Genomic DNA, 20,297 nt, shown 5'->3' with positions numbered 1-20,297 from the left:
AGTATTTTTATGTCTACTATGGCAACAAAAGATTACTACCACTAATTATGGAGATCTTACAAAATGATAAGTAAATAATAGGCTCACGGAGAAATGAGTTAACATTGCAAACAGGAAATTTTTTTAATCATTCATATAATTAGCCAAGGCAATTATGACCACACCCATCCCAGAGAGCTCAGTACTTCTGTAAGATGTGTATTTTGACTTACTCAAAATGTTACTTTCATTTATTATTATAAGTATTCATAACTAGCCAGGGTGAAATGACGAGCTTTGTTTTATAGTGATATAAGTTAAAACAACTTCTCATTACAATGTTTTAGCAATCTGTATCAAGAATTGTTAAACATCACCAGGCACCAGTGGCTCACACCTGGAATCCTAGCTACCTGGAAGGCTGAGATGGGAAGAATCAAAGTTCGAGGCCAGCCTGGGCAAATACTTTCAAGAGATTCCATCTCCAAAACAACCAAAGCAAATTGCAAGTGCAAAGCCCTGAGTTCAAACCACAGTCCCAGCAAAAACAGAAAAGAAAAAGAATCGTTAAACATCCATGCCTTTGCTCAGTGACTTTATAGGAACCAAGTCTAAGGAAAAGTGGTCCAAATTTACATATAAGGAACCTCACCATGCAATCACTTGTAACAGTAAAAGATTAAAGACAACCTAAAAGGCAGATAAAGGGGGTGATTAAGCAAACTAATATTCAGAAATAAATTTTAATCTTTTTATTGTTAATAAAACTTAGTTAGATGGGAAATGCTCATGGCATAGTTCTGAATGCAGAAAACAAACAAACAAACAAAAAAATGGCACCCAGAACTGTTTAGAGCGACTTCCTTGTGTGGCTTATGTAAACACATGCATTGGTGGCTCACGTGTATTGAAAATAATTGGAGTAAGCCGGGAGCCAGTGGCTCACGCCTTTAATCCCAGCTACACAGGAGGCAGAGATCAGGAGGATCACGGTTCAAAGCCAGCCCAGGCAAACAGTTCACAAGAACCCTATCTCAAAAAAACCCATTGCAAAAAGGGCTGGTGGAGTGAGTCAAAAAAATGTTAAGACAGCTGGGCACAGTGGTTCACGCCTGTAATCCTAGCTATTCAGGAGGTAGAGATCAGGAGGAAACCAGTCCTGGCAAAAAAAGTTCACAACCAATGGCTGCTGTGGCTGGATGACGCCTGTCATCCCAGCTATGCGGGAAGTGTAAATAGGATAGCGGTCCAGGCTGGTCCAGGAATAAAAGCAAGACTCTATCCAAAAAATAACTAAAGCAAAAAGGGCTGACAGCATGGCTCAAGTGGTAGGGCACCTCCCTAACAAGCACAAGGCCCTGAGTTCAACCCTCAGAACCACCAAAACACAAAAGGAAAAGTTAAGACAGTGACCGTTCTGTATACATTTCCACAAACTTGCAAAACAGAAAGGTAAAAACCTTTGGCAAAAGCCATGTGGATTACTTTGTACAATTAATACATGCTTATTTTAAACTAATTTTTTAAAAACAGCCATGGAGAACCAAGATACAGCGCATTCTGTGATCTAGATAACTTGGTTCCTTCAGGAACGTTATGGGAGTCCACACGGTCCATGCCCCCACAGGAATGGGGAAGATTAAAGAAATTGGCACTTTTATGTGCATTCTTTGATTCCTGACACACAAAACGTTCTCAGTCACCATTGGCCATCATAACCTTCATCACCTGCACATCTTAAGTCACAAGGAAAGAGTGAGCTTCAAGTCTTTGCTTTTCATTTGTGGCTTCTGTTTTCATGGTGCTAGGGATGGAACCCAGGGCCTCAAACAAGCTAGCCAGGCACCTCACCTCTGCGCTCTCCCTCAGCCCTGAAAACCTTGTTCTTAATCAGCAAATCCTACCTGCTGTGCACTCCTGTCTAAATGCAGCATTCCTTGTCTACAATTCACTCTACGACTTGGCCAGAACTTAGTGAATAAATTCCCCACTCTTTAAATACTCATAATTCACTTTTTTCCCCTCTTCCAAAAATTGAAGGGCATTTGCCACTTGCACTCTTCTGGTACCTTTTCAAGATTCCAAGATTACATAACAACATTTTTCTGTCATGTTTATAATTTTTTCTTCTCTCTGGAATGTAGCCCATCACAGACTGAAGACTTAAGGGCAGCTCCATTTTAGAGGCTTGACTTCCTCTAGGGCATCCATTTCTCCTTTAAGTAGATTTGTTCCATCCTTTCCAGAACCAAGATTATTCTCCTTAATCAAAAATATGAAAACAAGGACAGGAGGTGCAGATCAGGCAGTAGAGTGTCTGCTTTGCAACTGTGAAGCCCTGAGTTCAAAACCTAGTCACACCAAAAAATATATATAAATACGGAAACAAAATAGAAAAGGGACAGTTCTATTGTTTTCTGTCATTTTAATATGTACTACACTAGTCTGTGTCACCAGTAGTCTTGCCACCTTATCCTTGCTCTCTGCACAACATACATACACACACACACACACTTTTTGTGACTTCAGTGTTTTCTATTTTCTTCTCATCTTCACCACCAATAGTAGGTGCCACCCTCTTATCTGAACTCTTGATCACATGAGGTCATTGGGAAGGGCCCAGTTAGATATGAAATTATTTGGGGTTTTATGGTAACTCCCTTTTCTTCTTACCTTAGATCATTTTTAATTGTGCATACATATTTTCATTTGTAAACTGCCCATGCCTCATGAGCTGCCTTCCTCTTGAAGTATTTGCTCCTTTTTCAAGAATTTTTCTTCCTGGTGTTGGGGACTTTGGTGTTGGGAACTTGAACCCAGGACTTCATGCATGCTAGGCACGTGCTGTACCACTGAGCTATATTCCCAGACAACCCCCCTTCCAAGAAATTTTTTTGGTAGTATTGGGATTTGAACTGATGGCCTCATGCTTGCTAGGCAAGCACTCTACCACTTGAGCCACACCCAAGTCCTTTTGCTTTTTACTTTGCTTTTCAGATAGGGTCTCCAGCTTTTTCCCTAGCCAGTCTCAGACTGTGAGCCTCTTACTTCCATCTCCTGAGTAGCTGCGACACAGGCTCAACTTTCAAGAACTTTTTAAAGAAATGTTTTCAAGACTTTTTAAAAATCCACTAGCATTAAAATATAATAAACTTCTAACTGCCCAGAATTCATTTCTAGGAATATTGTGTTAACACATCCTTTTCTTTCAGGGTTGCCATTATTTGCACCTAACCCACACCATTGGTAGTATTTAAATTCAAGTCAGCAAGGGTTGAGGAGTGGCTCAAGAAGCAGAGTACTGCCTAGCAAGCATAAAGGCCCTGAGCTCAAACCCTAGTACCACCAAAAAACAAAAAGAAATATATTCAAATAAGCAGCCTCTATTATGGTTCCTTTTCAACTCTGAGAATGAAAGTCTCAGCAAAGCTAGTCATGAAGCCATGAGATACTTGGCTTCTAACAGAATGAATCTGAAAGCATTTGACTAATTGAATTCTCTCAACGCTTCTCTAACTTGCCCCCTCAGTCTGTCCCATTGGTTTAGGGAAATGCCCTTTGTTTGGTCAGGTAGTATCTAGTACAAAAGCAAGATGATGTTTTTATTTTTTCTTCTATCTAAATTTACCTAAATGCCTGCAACCATGTTATTCCTTTCTTTTGTGAAGAGAAGTAAGAAGAGCCCAGGACTGAGAACTAAGAAGAAGATCTGCTTATTAGTGCTGGCTCTGCTGCTAAATACCTTATTAAGCAAATCACTTTACCTCTCAAGGTTCAAACACTTCCGGGTCAGATGACACATTTGGACCATAGGAGCTGAATTTCTTGAAATATCACAGCAGCGTTGTTCTGACTTCTTGCCTCTTGCAATCTTTATGTGAGGTCCACATGTCCTTCCATCACTTCTTCCAGTCATGGAGCCCAGTTCACCAAGTTTCATTGTAAATAATATCTTATTGCCCCCCAATAAACTTCCAGGTGGGATCCCTCCTTCCTCTGCTCTTTAAATGTAAGTGCTTCATGGACTGTCTGGTCTTGGCCCTCCTTTTCTTTAAAAAAAAAAAAAAAAAAAAAAAAAACACCTCCATCACGCTCTCATCCATGCCTTCCAAAACTTCCCCATCTTTATCTCTAGCTCTGACTCCTTACCTCTCCATCCAGCATCCCAACCATCTACCAGAAAACTCCACCACGTCTTCCAATGGGCACCTCAAACCTGGTGTGGATCCAGACTCTCTTCCTTCTCCTGAATTCCCCATTCTTATCAGACTCTACTCTCCCCTCAGCTACCTGGTATTCCACTTTTCTCTCATCCATGCGTCATCAGGTGTCAAATCCTGATGATTTTCACTACTTGCTCTCTCAGCCATCCATGTCATCCATGCACTCTGCACATTTGGTCAAATTTTGTGCTGTTGCAATAGCCTCACTGGTTGACCCTTTCTAGGTCACCTCCCCACCAAGTTGATAACCTAGTGTACAGTGAGGCTATGTTAAACTCTTAAAATGTGGCTTTAACTATCATTCTTTTCATTGCTCCCCATCTCAATATGTAAATTCCAAACGCCTTGTTCAATGTTGTCTATTGAGAATCTGTCCTCATCCTGTCAGTCTTAGTTTCTTTCCTCTATTCCCGATATGGCAATTTAGATTCCAGATGTGTTGTTCCAAATAATGCCAGTTTAGGCTTTTGCTCAAAAGGAGTCCTTGACTTGGGTGCCCTTTCTCCCCATCCCCCAGCAACCACCCAACACACCCATCAGATGCCCTTCTAAGCTAACCTTGTCAGCTACAGGCAACCTCTCCTGGCCTCCCCTTAACCTCGTGTGACCTTTCTTTTGCCTTAGTAATGACATGTGACACTCTTCAGATGACTGCTCCTTGCACAAATGACGTTCCTTTTTTATGAGAAGGCAAGCTTCTTAGGGAAAATATCAATTTCTGAACAAGTTTTAAACACTGCAGAATTCCTGGTGTCACTTTCAACATAAGATTTGTGCAGAAGCACCTAAATTCTGGATAAATTAATAACTAGATAACTCAGGATAAATCCTGCCATCTTGACAGAGTTAACCAGAGTGAAATGCGAGCTAAGGGTAAAGCAATTACATCTCCAGAATGCATTCTTAAGCACTGTGCTTACTATCAGCAAGTGGTAACATCTTTGGGTCATAATGACCTTACAGTTGCACGTAATGAATAATTTGCAAAATAAGAGGTAGCCTTTTACAGAAGGATTTATGGACGTGAACTGCTAAATGGGCAGTCAAACAGTGAAAAGCCTAGGTGACTGTTCATTGAATGAAAAGTCTAGGTAACTGAACACTGAAGAAGCACACAATATAAGGTCCTCAGAAGTGTTACACTGATAAATGTCCGATGTGCCTGGCAACAGCAGCTATCTACAGAGCTGCTCCAGCCTGGGGAAATTTTGAAAAGGAGGTAGAATTTCCCATCTATTTGTTTCATGCTGATTTGGGAAGGAATTAGCTGGCTTGTGTAACTTCTGGTACACTAGCAATACACTGGATATGAAACTTAAGGTTCGCCCAGCACTGGTGGCTTACGCCTATAATCCTAGCTACTCAGGAGGCAGAAATCAGGAGGATGGTGGTTCAAAGCCAGCCTGGACAAATAGTTCATGACACTCTATCTCAAAAATACCCAACACAAAACAGAGAGTGGCTCAAGTGGTAGAACACCTGCCTAGCAAGCATGAGGCCCTGAGTTCAAACTCCATTACTACCACCAAAAAAAAAAATCTTAAGGTTCACTTAGAATTTATTTTGCCATATTGATTTTGAAATTTCATTTGATTTTTTTGGGGGGAGGGTGGTACTGGGTTTGAACTCAGGGCTTTGCACTTGCTAGATAGGCACTCTACCACTTGAGTCATACCCCAGCCCTCTTCTGCCATATTGAAACTAAAATATTATTTTTGTTATTTATTTCAGTAATGCTTATATATTCCTATTGAACTTGGCAAAGAGATAATAGCTTACTGCTGATACATATCTTATGAGGAAAAAGTACTCCTACATTAAAATAGGATCAAGTCTATGACATTATAAAATTCCCTTCCCACCTACCTAGACTGATGAGATCACATTAACTTCTAAGTGACAAAGCAACCCTTGCCTAAGCCTAGTGTTGCCAAAACAGTGTGGAGACCCTGCCTCTGCCCACAATGTCCACTACCTGATCACCAATTCCAAAATGAAACCAATCCAAACTGGCAACCAGCCAGGGTGGGGAGGTACCACTGGCTCAGTAGCCACTGTCCACCACACATCCTGAGCCTTCCTCTGTGGGCTACACATGGAGAAGGGTGGATAGTCACAGTACCAGAGCTAGGGAGCTAAAAATGTGCTCCATCCTAATAGTCAATCCCATTGCTTATCCTGGGCTGAACTCCAGGCCTGGGTTCAAATCCTGACTCTATCTCTTACCAACTATGAGAAATCAGATGAGTTAATCTCCCCTAAACTTAAACTTACTCTTTTGTAAAAATAAAAATCATTATAGTGTCTCTGTTATTATAACTATTAAGTGAAATAATGCCTATAAAGAGCTTACCAAAATGTTTGGCACAATAACTAGTATTTAAATTATTACTAATATTTGCTCAATAACAGTGAAGAGTTGACTCAAAAAGGTTTTTAGAGTTTTCATGACCAATGACTAGATTTCATCCAAAACAAGAAGTGCTTCTAAAGATCCACACTTGTTGCCCTGCTATTTTTTTCCAAAAGAACTCCTACTAAAATTAAGAAAGTGATGCTAACGAAGTCATGTATTCTTCCTCTACACAAAGAGAAACACAACGTAACGTTGGGAAACCACGTACTGTTTTTCTTCAACAAATGTACCTGAACTTACACATCAAAAAAGAGTTTGTAATGTTCAAAGGAATCACTCCGGAAGCCGTGCACTTACTTCAGTAATGTTGCCAAATATTTTTGGAACTCTTCCTTCTAAATTACCTTCCGAGTTAGCTTCAAATTCTTTTAGATGTCTTTGTTGACAACAAAATTTTCTTCTTTGGGAGTTTTCAATTTCGAAAGTAGATTTAAAACTAACTTTTGTGAATAAGCTGGAAGATAATGTCACCCTCTGATTTTTTAAAAAAATGAAAAAGCAGAAACTTTTTTGCCTGATTCATTATGTGTGTCAGTTTCAAACAGGGAATGTCTAAGATATTTCAATAGAAGAATAATCAGAAAGAATGCAGTGCTTTCTGTATAAGTAACAAGTTGTGGGCTTATTCACTCAATTTTATTAAGCAAATACTTCTAGAACATTGAGTAACAAGTACTATTCCAGGAACTTGGCGCTCACATCTTATAAGGTAAGTCCTCTTAGTTTCCCTATATTACAGACAAAGTCACCAAGGTTCAACAAACTACTAAGGTCACAGAACTACTAAGTAAAGAAGACAGAAATCAAGGCCAAATTGTTTATTTAGTTTAGATGCTGTATTTTCTACATCTAAGTAGAGCCTCTGTGTATTTTGATTAAGCTTCCCAGTGTGTGTGTGTGTGTGTGTCTGTGTGTGTATTTCTGAGATAACGTAAGTAAAATTAGTGAAAATTATTATTGTATCTCTCCATGAATTTTTTGGGCAATAAACTTCAGGGCGTTATTCTGCAACATCACCATGAATTTTTTTAGCCTCAGCTAGTATTTAGAAACATTATCTGAACCCTTTTATCTCTGTGGTCCACAGGACTCCTAAAGAGGTAACAGTCTCACTTTCTAACCTCCCAGTTCTCTGCTGATCCACAGGCTGTCCTGATTTTCACCCAGCAGCTCATTTAGCCAGTGCCAGGAATGACCTCCCCTCTCCCAGGGTTTCCTGATGCCTGTTTCCAACTCCTTCTTTCAAATTCACCTTTACCATTGCATCACTCAGTATGCCCACCTTGGTAGATGAATGGAGAAGACGGAAGAGGGGAGCAGGAAAAGAAAGACATGATTGTGTCTTTTCAAACTATTTCCCATAAGCCAAACCCTTTGTCTCCCTTTTCTCTCCTTTGCTTTGAAATAGAAGCTTCCAGAATGGTTTCATACCAAGTCAAGAGCATATTGCTGCCTGACCATTCAGATAATAACAACCCAAGAAAATCTACTTAAACAAATTTTTTAAATTAATTATGCTGGAACTTTCTTTATTTCAGGATAAAAGAAAAATACAGGAAGAAATCTCACAAAAGCGCCTGAAAATAGAAGAGGAAAAACTAAAACACCAGCATTTAAAGGTAACTTATGACTTCAATTTAATTCAATGATTTTTTTATTCAAATATCCTAATATTCAAATTTCAATCATAAAAAAGCTTTAGGAAAAAGAAAATTCCCATAACAGGTCTACTAATATTCTAATCTAGAAGAAGCCAACAACTAGTAATATTTGCATTTGAGATTACTGCCTCTGGCAAGCATGTAGAAAATTGAAAACATGGCATTATTACTTCTATTCTTTACTTCTGAATTTCCTAATTTTCTTGGGTAACCTTGAGAATTCAGCCTTGAAAATTTGGCCTTTGCACAGTCTTGCCTAACATCCCTAGGGAGAGGATCAAGCTAGGAAGTTCCTTTTGAAATCACTGAAAGGTCAGCCATTCCCTAGGCGGTGCAGAACAGACAGTGTCTAGCCTGGTCAAAGATGCTGTGTTTCAAAGCTTGATGCAATGAATCCAATGTTGTTTGAGAGTGGTTCGGATTTCTGTTTGATTTTTGTTTGGTCAGAACATGAGATCATAGTCATAAATAAATCTCCATTTTTAAAATCAGACTTTACATCTTTTTCAGGGTGTGGTTGTTTTGTAATTAAAGTACATTGAGTTTCAACATTTTATTACGTAGCTTAGTCACAGGATACAAGCAAATGACAAACAGGAGCTCCTTGTGAACAGGCCCAAGGCAGGAAGCTGTACTTATCTGGCAGGGCTGCTATCAATAGATTACAATAATCCCCTCAATGAAACAATGCCCCCCTTCCCCACCACGGGATTCCAAACTTCAATTACACTTTCCAAATTCAGCTAAATCCATTTTTCTGATGGAACAAATAACCCCCTCTGGAAGGAAACCTCATTTAAGATTCCAGTTAGCCTCAGCTGTCTGGATTCTGTTGGCCTCTTTGCTCCTATAGAAGATGACATTTCCGTTGTTTGAGGGATATTTGCAAATTATAGTTAACTTGCTGTCCTTACAAAATGTCACAATGAATTTACATGAGTAGCAGACACACTCAAGAAATGCAGTGTATACTCCCAGAAAATCAATGACATGAAAACAAAGTTTGCCAAGTTACTTCAATATGATTCAAATGAAGTCAGTCAAATCTAGAACAAGATAGATCACTTCTAACTCTAAAACCAGAATGTACTCTCTCTCTGTCTCTGTCTCTCTGTCTCTCTCTCTCTCTCTCTCTCTCTCTCTCTCTCTCTCTCACACACACACACACACACACACACACACACACACACACACACACACACACACACACAGTTTGGAACCTGAAGTGGGCACATCCTGTTTCTGAGTAAACTGATAACTCTCCAGCAATCACCAACTGCTATTCTTGCAAAACCGGAAGTTCAAATCACAGCAGAGCTCACAGTAGAAGAAAAGGTTTTAATATCCCCTCGATTCATTCTAGAAAGTGAGGCTCACATAGGAAAAGCCTGAGTCATTAAAAGGTCCATTTTCACTAAAAAGTGGGCTTCGTTTCAGTACGTGCCAAAAAACTGTCCAGAAAGTAATACGCAGTATTCCCTATTGACTTGCTTCCAGGAGGCCTCTGCTAATCCAATCCAATCAAAACATTTATTGTGCTTTGGACTGCTGTACACAGTTGGGCAGATTGTGTACTGCACAAAGTACAAATGGTGGTGCTAAAATCCTACCCTTGCCAAGCACTCTGGCCCAGGGCTGCTGGGTCTGAAGCAAGACGTTTTTCACTTTTTCTGTACAAAGGTGCATACTACTTTCCCAAACTGTGCACTGGCCCCAAAGCGTATTAGAGGAGGGGAAGGAGGAGAAGATAACACCTTTTCCTAATTTGGGAAATTAGAGAGTCAGTAAGTAAAACAAGTTAAATGAGGTATTTTTGTTTAAATTAGCATATAAGTATTAACTCTTTAATCTGAGGTGTCAATGAAGATTCTATCAAAAATGTAGAATTAAAGCTGAGTCTTAACTGATAAGTGGAACTTATATGGGTATACACAGGGCCATTCAGTGAACAAACATTTATTAAGCACCTACTACATGCAAGGCTCAAAGCTGCACATGAGAATATAATATAAATAAAACTAGACCTGTGCTCTTAAAATGATAACTGACGCATAAACTCATCACAACAATTGTCCTGTGATGAACAGTCTGTGGGAGGGGCAAACTGAGAAGGGAACAGAGAGGAAGGAGAGGCCACTCCATAGAGAACATTCCTCCGAGTTTGCAGAAGTCTTTGACTATTCCAAACAGCAACCAGGCACAAATCCAAAATAGGGCTCAAAAGTGCACAAACGTATTTTAAAATGCATTCTACAATATGTTCCCCAAGTCAAGAATGCTCCATTGGCCTCCACAGTTCCTGTCCTGTCTCTTACTTTCTTTCTCATTCATCTGTCCTGGCTCCCATGACTGTCCTCAGCCCTTCCCTGGTTGCAAACTAGCTCAGCAAACAACACAAGCATAAATGTTTACAAAGCACTCTTCCTGGATCAGTGCACCCACATTTCCAAACAGCTGTAGTAACTCACCCCGATCTTTACCTCCTGAATGTGATAATCGTACACATAACGTCTGTGCACAGAATTTCCAGGGACATCAGTAATATTTGGTATTCAAACAAATCTGAGATTAGTACACTGTGGATTTTTTTTTGGGGGGGGGACTGGAGATTGAACTCAGGGCTTTGCACTTGCAGAGTAGGTGCTCTACCATTTGAGCCACACCTCCGGTCTATTTTGCTCTGATTATTTTCAAGATGATGTCTTGCAAACTATTATTTGCCCAGTCTGGCCTTGAACTATGATCTTCCCGATCTCTGCCTCCCAATTAGCCAGGATTACAGGCATGACCACTGCAGCCTGGCTACCACTGTGGGTCTTCTCATCTAGTAATATTGCCACAATCATTCATGCCACCAGGAAATACAAAATACACTCAAATCTAGAAAATTTTCGTTTTGCAAATCCATTCAATTCATTGCATGAAAACTCTATTCTAAAAGTCTACTGTAATTGGGGAGTAGAAGCTGAAATGCTTCTAAAAACCTTCCTATAAAAAACAGCCAAAAGATTTTTTTGTTGCCTGCATGTCACTTCAATTTTCACTGAGTTTGTTTGGCTTTTGATGCTTTTTTTTCCCTCTTCGTAGTGTCAGGATCAAACCCAGCATGGGCTTCATGCATGCTAGGCATGTGCTCTACCACCGAGCTACATTCCCAACCCCATATGGCTTTTACTTCTCATTTCATTGCTATGAAATTATATTCAGATTTGCGACCTAAAGGCAAATTAACTCTGTTTTGATGACCACAATGTGATTGTACCAGACTATTTGGATTGCATATCCAAATTGTTTTACACTTAAATTCAAAGACCTCCCACTGGGGAAAATAACAATTTGTGAAGTGTGGGCAAAGTTTTAGAAGACTAAATTAAAATGATTTTTATTACTAACTGGACTAAGAACCTAGAATGTAGCCTGAAGCTAACCTAATCATGTCACAAGTTCATTCTCTGCCCGCTGCAACTAAAAACATTCCCATCTGACTGTTTCTTGGAGAGGTAAGCATGCAACAGGCTGATTTGTACGGGGTGTAATTTACTTTGTAGGTGTCATCTGCCTTCTTTATTATACCTTAGCTGTCTTTAAATGTCCTCAAGAAAAATAAATTAAAGTCAAGGTAAATGCTTAGAATGATGATACAATCAGATTTTTCTAGATATCTTTGACCTCAGCAACCAAATCTTGACCTATATTGTTAATATTTACTGGGCTTATAGAAAACATTTTTGCAAACAGCTGACTAGTCAATAATAAAGGGCTAAGTTAACTCTGGGGGAAATAACATAAATAAATGTCTCTTCTGGTGTGTGTTGGCCACATGGAGTTGTCTAGAATTCTGAAAGGGTCAACACCAATGTGACAATCTCAGCGAGGTTCTTCCTCACTTCAGCTAGTGCTTTGCAAACCACGTTCTGTACATCCATAAGCTTCCAGCCACTAATCCCCACCCTTGCCCACTGCTTCAACTAGCGCAGTCTAGATTGTGTCTGTTCTCAATAGTATGTTTATTTGTAATTAGCTTAATTTTAGTTTTCTTTCTTTCTTTTCTTTTTTTCTTTTTGATGGGACTGGTGTTTGAACTCAGGGCTTTGAGTTTGCAAAGCAGGCACTCTACCACTGGAGCCACACCTCCAGTCCATTTTGCTCTGGTTATTTTAAAGATAGGATCTCATGATTTGTCTGGGCTGCCCTTAAACCAAGACCCTCCCAATCTCAGCCTCCCAAGTAGCTAGGATTACAGGTGTGAGCCACTGCCACATTGGTGCCTGGCTGTTGGTTTTCTTTTTTAAGAAATGATTTGAACCAATTCAGGATCCACTACATATATACATGGAAATGTCATAATGAAACTCTCTGTACAGATATCTTAACCCAACAAAAATATCTTTTTTTCCTCAAAAATGGAGGACAGGAACATAAATCAGGTCCTGTCTAGGGGTTGGTACCGGGGGGGGGGGTAGAAAATAAGGAAAGGGTGAATGTAGTGGAAATATTACGTGCTCGTGTATGAAAATGGAAAAATGAGACCTGTTGAAAGTATTCTGGGAAGAGGGTGGGAGGATAAAGGAGAATGATGGGGGGTGAATTTAATTAAGATATATGTAAGCAGTTTTATAAATGTCACTCTATACCCAGTACAACAATAATATGAAAATTTTAAAAAATTAAAAATAATAATAAAAAGAAATGGTTTGAAGCCTAAAAGCATGATTCAAGAGCACCTGCCCAGAGACTCCAAAGCCCTGAATTCAAGCCCTCGCATTGTCAAAAAAAAAAAAAAAAGCCTTAAAAAATGATTTGAAAAACACTGCCTGTCTACGGCCATACCACCCTGAACGCGCCCGATCTCGTCTGAAAAACACTGCCTTAGCTGGGCACCAGTGGCTCACGCCTGTAATCCTAGCTACTCGGGAGGCAGAGATCAGGAGGATCATGGCTCAAAGCCAGCCTGGGCAGAGTTCTGTGAGACCCTATGTCAAAAAACCCTTCACAAAAATAGGGCTGGTGGAGTGGCTCAAGGTGAAGACTCTGAGTTCAAGCCCTAGCACCAAAATTAAAAAAAAAAATTTACCTTAGTTAAAATAACATCCTTTGGTTATTATCTGGCCAACCAAGCTTAATTAATTTTTTATTCTGAGCTATTTCTATCCCCATGGTATTAGTCCTACCATTTTTTAAATAATTCTTCTTCCTTGTTCTTATTTTCATTGTAATATAAGAGAAAAAGTCTCAGGAAATATGGAAGAGTCTCCATTCACCTCATCATCAGAGGCACGGTGAATCCCCAGTGAGTAACTGAGGCAATCAGTTATGGAGGTATATTAAATACATATGACAGCCCTTTTCTTCAAGAAGAAGGTGACAAACTCAAATCCCCTAAAATAAAACAACATGTATCATGCCCTTTCTACTGAGATGGACTAGCGAATAGCAAAAACCCCTCCAAAATTATAGGCCTATTTCATTTTTTAAAGTCTTCTTAGACTCAGGTCCAAGAGTTTAATTCTGTCATGAAAATTCAAGTGGCTTTTTTTTCATATTACAAAAGAATAAGCCTTATGGGTTGTTAAAGTTGACAAAACATTCCATTCACCAATACTTAGATCAATGAACTTAGTGCATCTCTCATTGGATCAGGTAAGATGCTGGTCTTAGCGATGTCTAGAACTGGTGAGGCTCCTATGATGAAGTGGTGCTGGGTAGGAGAAGCAATGAAAGTCCACCACACAGCCTAAGATTAGCACTGAATCAGTGTAGGACACTAGGGCAAACTTCTTTGGTGTTCACTGTTCCAATTAGTCCTATGCAAGTTTTGGAGTAAGTGGTCACTCGATGCTGTCACTGGGCTTACATCAAAATGGTTTCAACAAGTTCTTAACTTTTTTACAGACATAAGATAAACGCTCATCAACCAATGAGAAAGCAGTAAAGACATCACACCTTGACTGTGTAAACTTAAAGTATAGCATGATTTTGAAGACAGTTCCCTGAAGGCAAGGATGGGGCTGCCAAGGTGGTAGGGGACAGGAGTCTTCATACAGACGAAGGGTCCTGAACTAGACTGAGAAGATAAAGAGAATTTAAATTCACAAAAGTTGTCTTTGGAAGGGGGTCAAGAAGAGGTTGCAAAGAAGGAAAATACCAGATTTATTTAGGCAGGCCAGTGGAAGAAAATAATTCCTCTTTACTATGCCCACTATTGTGACTCATAAGATTTGAAAGTAGCAAGAGACACTGGAAATTGTTGACTACTGTAAGAACGTACATTTGTATTTCCTGACATCAGAAAAAGGCCTTGAGGGAGAAATGGCTCCTCGATGGCGTCGGCAGTGGAAAAGAACAGGAGGAGATGAAGAAGCAGAATCAGCAAGACCAGCACCAGATCCAAGTTCTAGAACAAAGCATCCTCAGGTACTACCCCACCAGCTACTTTACTTTGGCTTTGTCTCATGGTACGTGTAGAAGAGTCATTGTTACTTTCAGGGGCACAATCACATCTTCCATTTGGATGTCTAAAAAAAGGCTCAGAAAACACTGTAAAATTACAGATGATTCACCTGAGCACACCAATGCTAGATTTATCCCTGAACTGCACACTGGTGAGTTACTCTACCTCTCTGCCCCTATTTCCTGACACACCTACCTTTTAGGGTTGCTGAGCAGATTTTGTGCTAAACTTCTAGCACCTACCTGGCACGTGGCACGTGGCAGCTGCACAAAATCAGTCCTTCCCAACCCCCACTCTCATCTTAAGACAGGTGACAGGTCTACAGCTGAATTTACACCACCCTCCCACACACCGTCCTTAGTGACAACCATGACAGCTTGGAAGGGAAGACATTATGTCTGGAGATCCTCCACTTCTGCCACCATGTTTATTTGGTCACAAGGGTTCCCTTATTTCTCCGTGTCCTTTCCTTCCTCTCATGCACAGTCAGTGTGGGGTCAAGTGACTTCTAGTGTAACAAGTCTTCCAATTGTGTTACCTGAAAATGAGCTGATATAGACGAAAAAGCTGCAGACCTCAAATGTAAGATAGGATTGTTAGTATTATTGCAAAAAAAAAAAATAGTGTGGGAGAAGCAGACATAGGAAGGCCAAGTCCTATTCTAGCCTCATGGAAAATGAGGGAATTTCTTGCAGTATAATCGTGACAATATCTTAAACACTACCAACTTTGAAATTTAGGGCACTTTCGATCTTTGTTCTAATTTGTTACCTTTGTGAAGACTATGTGAGAGACCTGGTGGCTATTCTGCGAACACACTTGCTTCACTGTCATCCACAGCAGAAAAACGAACAGATCTCATTTGGCCTAAAATGGACAACTCAGGGGAGAGGTTTCCTGTTGTCACATGAGTTCCGTGTGCACATGTGCAGTTAAGAGCTAAAATCATTGACTGCTCATCCTTACTTAGATGTTTTTGAAACTAACAGTTCTTAAAAGATTACATACTTGAATTTTTGCATTTGTAAACCCCTCAGTTGTTTGCTCAAAGATTCAAAGTGCTTCCAAGCAGTAGATAATAAACACTTTGTCTGTAAAGAAAAAAAAAACAATAAATCACCTGTACAATTTGGAAAACTCCACTCTTTGTGAAGCAGCCCTTTGCTAGGTCTTCTTACCAAGAGGCCAACTTAAGCTGATGTGTTTTTTCTTCTTTCCTCCACACAGCACCCTTATCTTTGAATGAGTCCTGAAGTCAATCCCTATAATCCCTTCCTGCTGCACAGACACCTTCTTGGCCCCTTCAGAACCTCTCTTGAGAGTCATTCCCCATACTGAGCCCCTAGTTTCTCTGCACCTGGGAATAACTGAAGCAGCTATACACACTCAGTCTCCCTTAGCAGGTTTGGACAATGTTGTGAGTGATCCCCAAAGATTTCCTTTTACTTGCTTGTCTAAATCCCTCAGAAGCACAGAAGCTTCTAGTAGCTATATTGCTAGTGACCTGTCTGGGCAGAGCTCCTGCCTGACCAAAAATTACAAAGAAGTTTGAGGAGGAGATGTTTAATGAGGTAGATTACACACCAAGTGATTTACGTATGTTTTCCCATTTAAACTTCATGACTTTCAGAGAGAGGTATTACCTTCACTTTTGGTGAAAACTAAAGAAGTAACACAACTAGGAGGAAGTAAGTCGGGGACGACCTCATTTGACTGCCCTACACTGTCTATAAAACGATGTCACAGCAACCTCTGTGGACTGGAGAAACTGTCTTATGAAAAGTCTTGGCGGTGCTGGGGTTTGAACCCAGGGTCCCACGCTTTCTAGGGAACACTCTACCACTTGAGCCACTCCAGCAGCCCTTTTCACAGAGGTCTTGGAAGTCTATTGTGTCCTCCTGTCCTTTCTCCCTACCACACTTGGGCTATTCTTCCCTGTCTCTCTGCTCTCTCCATGAAATCACTACTTACATGTCTGCTCAGTGCCCAATTTCTGGCATTTCACAACAACATAATTTTAGATTTTCAGGATGCTATTAACCCATCAGCACTCTTAACGAACACCAAATGATTATAGTCCACAAATACACGTAAGAATAAGGACAGTTCGTTTTTAAAGGGCCTTGTACAAGTTACAAAGCCCTTGCATTTACTTTAATACAGAAGAAAGTGTCAGCATTGCATTTCATAAATCAGGAAAGAGGCTCAGACAGGGTGAGGGACTTAGATGCCACAGAGCCAGTCAAGGGTAGAGCAGGGTTTAAAGCAAGCCAGGTTCAGTGCATGACAGCTGGAAAGTGAAGGTGTAAGTGTTCCATTTCGTGAAACAGCTGACCGTGGGACAACCATCTAGTCACCAACGAACAGCGTTGTGTAAAGAACAGTTGCAGTGAGATGAGGTCGCAAGGAATTAGTAAGGAATTTGCATGCTGGTGATCTGTGAGAGGCATGTCTGTCTAGTTAGAAATGGGCAAAGCACAGAATGTTCCATGGCCACATAGGAAGACAAAAAATACCTGTGTCACTGTAGAAATCACGCTGCTAAAAGCAGCTTGACCTGACACTGAACGTTTTCTTCTCAGCTGTCTCTAAAGCTGCTGGAATGATCCGGTGCGTGTTTGCAAATTCAATCTTTCTCCCAACCAACTACCATGTGCTTAAGAGGCTTTCGTTGCCACCTAAATAGATCGGTGCCGTTTCCTGCTGGTGCTGAACAGCAATGGACCCCACTGATGAACTTGAACCAAGTAGAGACATCCTTGTTCCCTAGGCGGAGAAAGGAGCCCAAATCCTGCATGTGACTTTATCACTTGAACTTAGGTGCCCCCTCAAGAGTGACATCTGCTAATTCTGCCAGTCCACTCAGCTGGAGGATAAGAGTTAAATAGAAGTGTTGCAGGGCTGGGTGCAATGGCTCATATCTGTAATCTCCAGGAGAAGGGATTGGGAGGATCATGGATCAAGGCCAGCCTGAGCAGGAAGTCCGTGAGACCCCCATCTCAACTTCTAAGCCAAGCATGGTGGTGTGTGCCTGTCATCCCAGCTAGGCAGGAAGATCATGGTTGGTCTCAGGTTAGCTCCAAGAAAAAACAAAAAACAAAAAACATGAGACCCTATCTGAAAAATAACTAAAGCAAAAGGGGCCAGGGTGATAGCTCAAGCACCTGCCTGGCAACCTGCTGAGTTCAACCCCCAGCACTGCTTTTTTTAAAAAAATAGAAATATTGCTGTTGTCTCAGAATCCATACCAGGGCCAGACTTTGCGCAGGAATTTTTCATTCCTTCTCTATCCATGGTTTTGTGAGACAAACTGACAGAGCTTGGCTTGGTGTTCAGATCTCCATTCTGATAACCACAGTCCATGAGCTCGCTCACGTTTATCTGCCTCGCCGAGCCTCAGCTTCCTCGCCTGTAACAGCAGGACAATTATAGTCACATCACAGAACTGCTGTGAATAAAATGACTTCCAGTGCCTGACACATGGTAAGTGTTCAAAAAAATAGCAAATACTATTTCTGATTAAAAGTCAAAAAGAATTAAAATTAGAATATTGCCCAAAATTTTACCCACATGTTTTTATTTTGGGCCAAGATCTCTCTATTCTGTGATAACAAATAATACTTTTCTTTGTATAAACTGAAAATACCACCCAACTAGGATTCTTTCCATCTGGAAGTAATTGAATCTGGAACTTTTTTTATGACTTAAAGGCTAAAATTCTAATAGGGCTTAACTTCTATAGGACATTTGTTATGGACAAAGTACTTTGCTAAACACTTCACACATATTACTTTACTGAATTCTTATAATCACCTTATGCTGGTTTAACAGAAAAATGACATTTATAGAGGTTAACTTACCCCCAAATTACATGGATAAAAAAGTTAAGAGCCAAGATTAAAAGTCCTACTCATGAAAGAAAATTATGCCCTAGATCCTAGAGAAAATTTTTACAGAAGTTCAATTTGAGGCTGGAGGCATAGCTTAAGCAGTAAAGTGCCTGCCCAGTAAGTGTGGAGCCCTGAGTTCAAACCCCAGCACTGCCCCAAAAAAGGCTAAATTTTGTCAACTCTGCCTTTCATAGCACCTTTATTTCTGATCCATGCCATGATTTCACTCTTAAATGCAGAAACTTTCATAGACATTCACCTGACAATTTAACATACTGAAAATATACACGGGGTTCCCTGACTCCCACATGACTCCTTATTCATCCTGTCTTTTATTCCAAAGACAAGCACCATTTCACAAAGCAAGTGGGTTTCCATGGTTTCTGTCCCTGAGTCACATTCTTAGCCTTGGAACAGTATTGTCAAGCATCTTGCCTGGTTCCCTGATTGCTACCTTAGGATGCAAAGTCCCCAGGAGAAGGCTACTGGACACCTCCTCCTGAATCACTTCACTTACACAGACCTTCAGTTTGCCTTCCTGTGAGCCCTGCTCTTCCTGTGATCAGGAAACGTCACTTCCTGGTTGGAGGCACAGGAGCCCTCACTTCTGGTCCAAAAAGCTATGCTCACAATATATAAGCTGATTTACTTTCCCACAGCCCTTATCCAGTACAACACCCCCAGGGAGCCTCCAAAGGAGCTATCCTCCCAGCAACATTTGGGTCCTTTCCCCTGCTCCCTTGAAGCTCTCCGTGACCTCCCTCCCTCCACCAAATTGCCTTGCAACAAGCTCCTCTCCAGCCACGTGCTACGTCTTGACCTGGGTCCAAAGACCTCTGACTTTAATTGCAACACACAGAGAGCCTGGCAGAAATGTCATAAGCATAAAATCTAAAAGGTTCACTGCCAAGGAGAATGATGCAAATACACTGCTTTCCCTTTGAGAAAAAGGATAAGCTACTTATGATTAAATATTCTCTAGGAAGGATTTTCTTTTTCATATTCCAAAGTACCCTTTTCACCCTCTGCCTTCTTTTAGTGAACTTTTGCTAAACAATTAGAAACTGCCTCCCACATGTGGTACCAACAGGCAAAGGTACACGTGAAGGTTGGCATTCTGTGTGACCATATGTCATGAGAAAAGCTGTTGAAGCAGCTGTGGCCTCATCCCACATAACTTGAGACATTCTTCATAAATGGAGCTGGGAGAGGGGAAATGCATTCTGCTCAACACCAGATAGAGCAACAATTAATTAACTCAAAAGATGGCAGGCAAGATTCAATCACAAAAGGAAACCAAAAACACCGACAGAAATACAAAGGCCAGTTGTTTTTTGATTGTTGGGTATGGTTTACTGAGTTCAGTTCACAATGACTTCTATGCAAGGTTAGCCCCTGTTTAATGATTTTACCAACCTATGCAGTCCAAGTGCACCTTAAAGAAACTAATGTTTCATCAGGCACAAGTGAAGTATCTGCATGAAAATGTCACATTCTAGATGTTTCTGCCTTCCTGCTCTGACCCAACTGACTATAGGAGGGTAGACAAGCTGCTCTCTGTGATACAGAAGAGAGAAGAGAAAGAAAAACAGGAGAGAGAAAAAAAACTCCACCACTGGCGTCTTATTAAATTTGCTGTTGCCTGGAAACACTTAAGAAATTATTCTGAGGCAATTA

General features: G+C 40.6%; 1 protein-coding gene across 2 annotated transcripts in view; it reads left to right on the top strand.

Moving 5' to 3' along the window:
• The window catches only part of Palmd (palmdelphin), a 49,788-nt gene that overhangs the window by 10,167 nt on the left and 19,324 nt on the right, over positions 1-20,297 (top strand). For both annotated transcript variants that reach the window (XM_074050932.1, XM_020172132.2), the window contains 2 exons: positions 8,157-8,237; positions 14,569-14,693. In XM_074050932.1, coding sequence (XP_073907033.1) covers positions 8,157-8,237; positions 14,569-14,693 — 206 coding nt within the window. The remainder of the gene's footprint in view (positions 1-8,156; positions 8,238-14,568; positions 14,694-20,297) is intronic.

Source organism: Castor canadensis, chromosome 12 (genome assembly GCF_047511655.1).
Source record: "Castor canadensis chromosome 12, mCasCan1.hap1v2, whole genome shotgun sequence".
NCBI lineage: Eukaryota > Metazoa > Chordata > Mammalia > Rodentia > Castoridae > Castor > Castor canadensis.
Note: the sequence above shows the minus strand (reverse complement) of the source record. Positions and strands in the feature narration are given on the sequence as shown.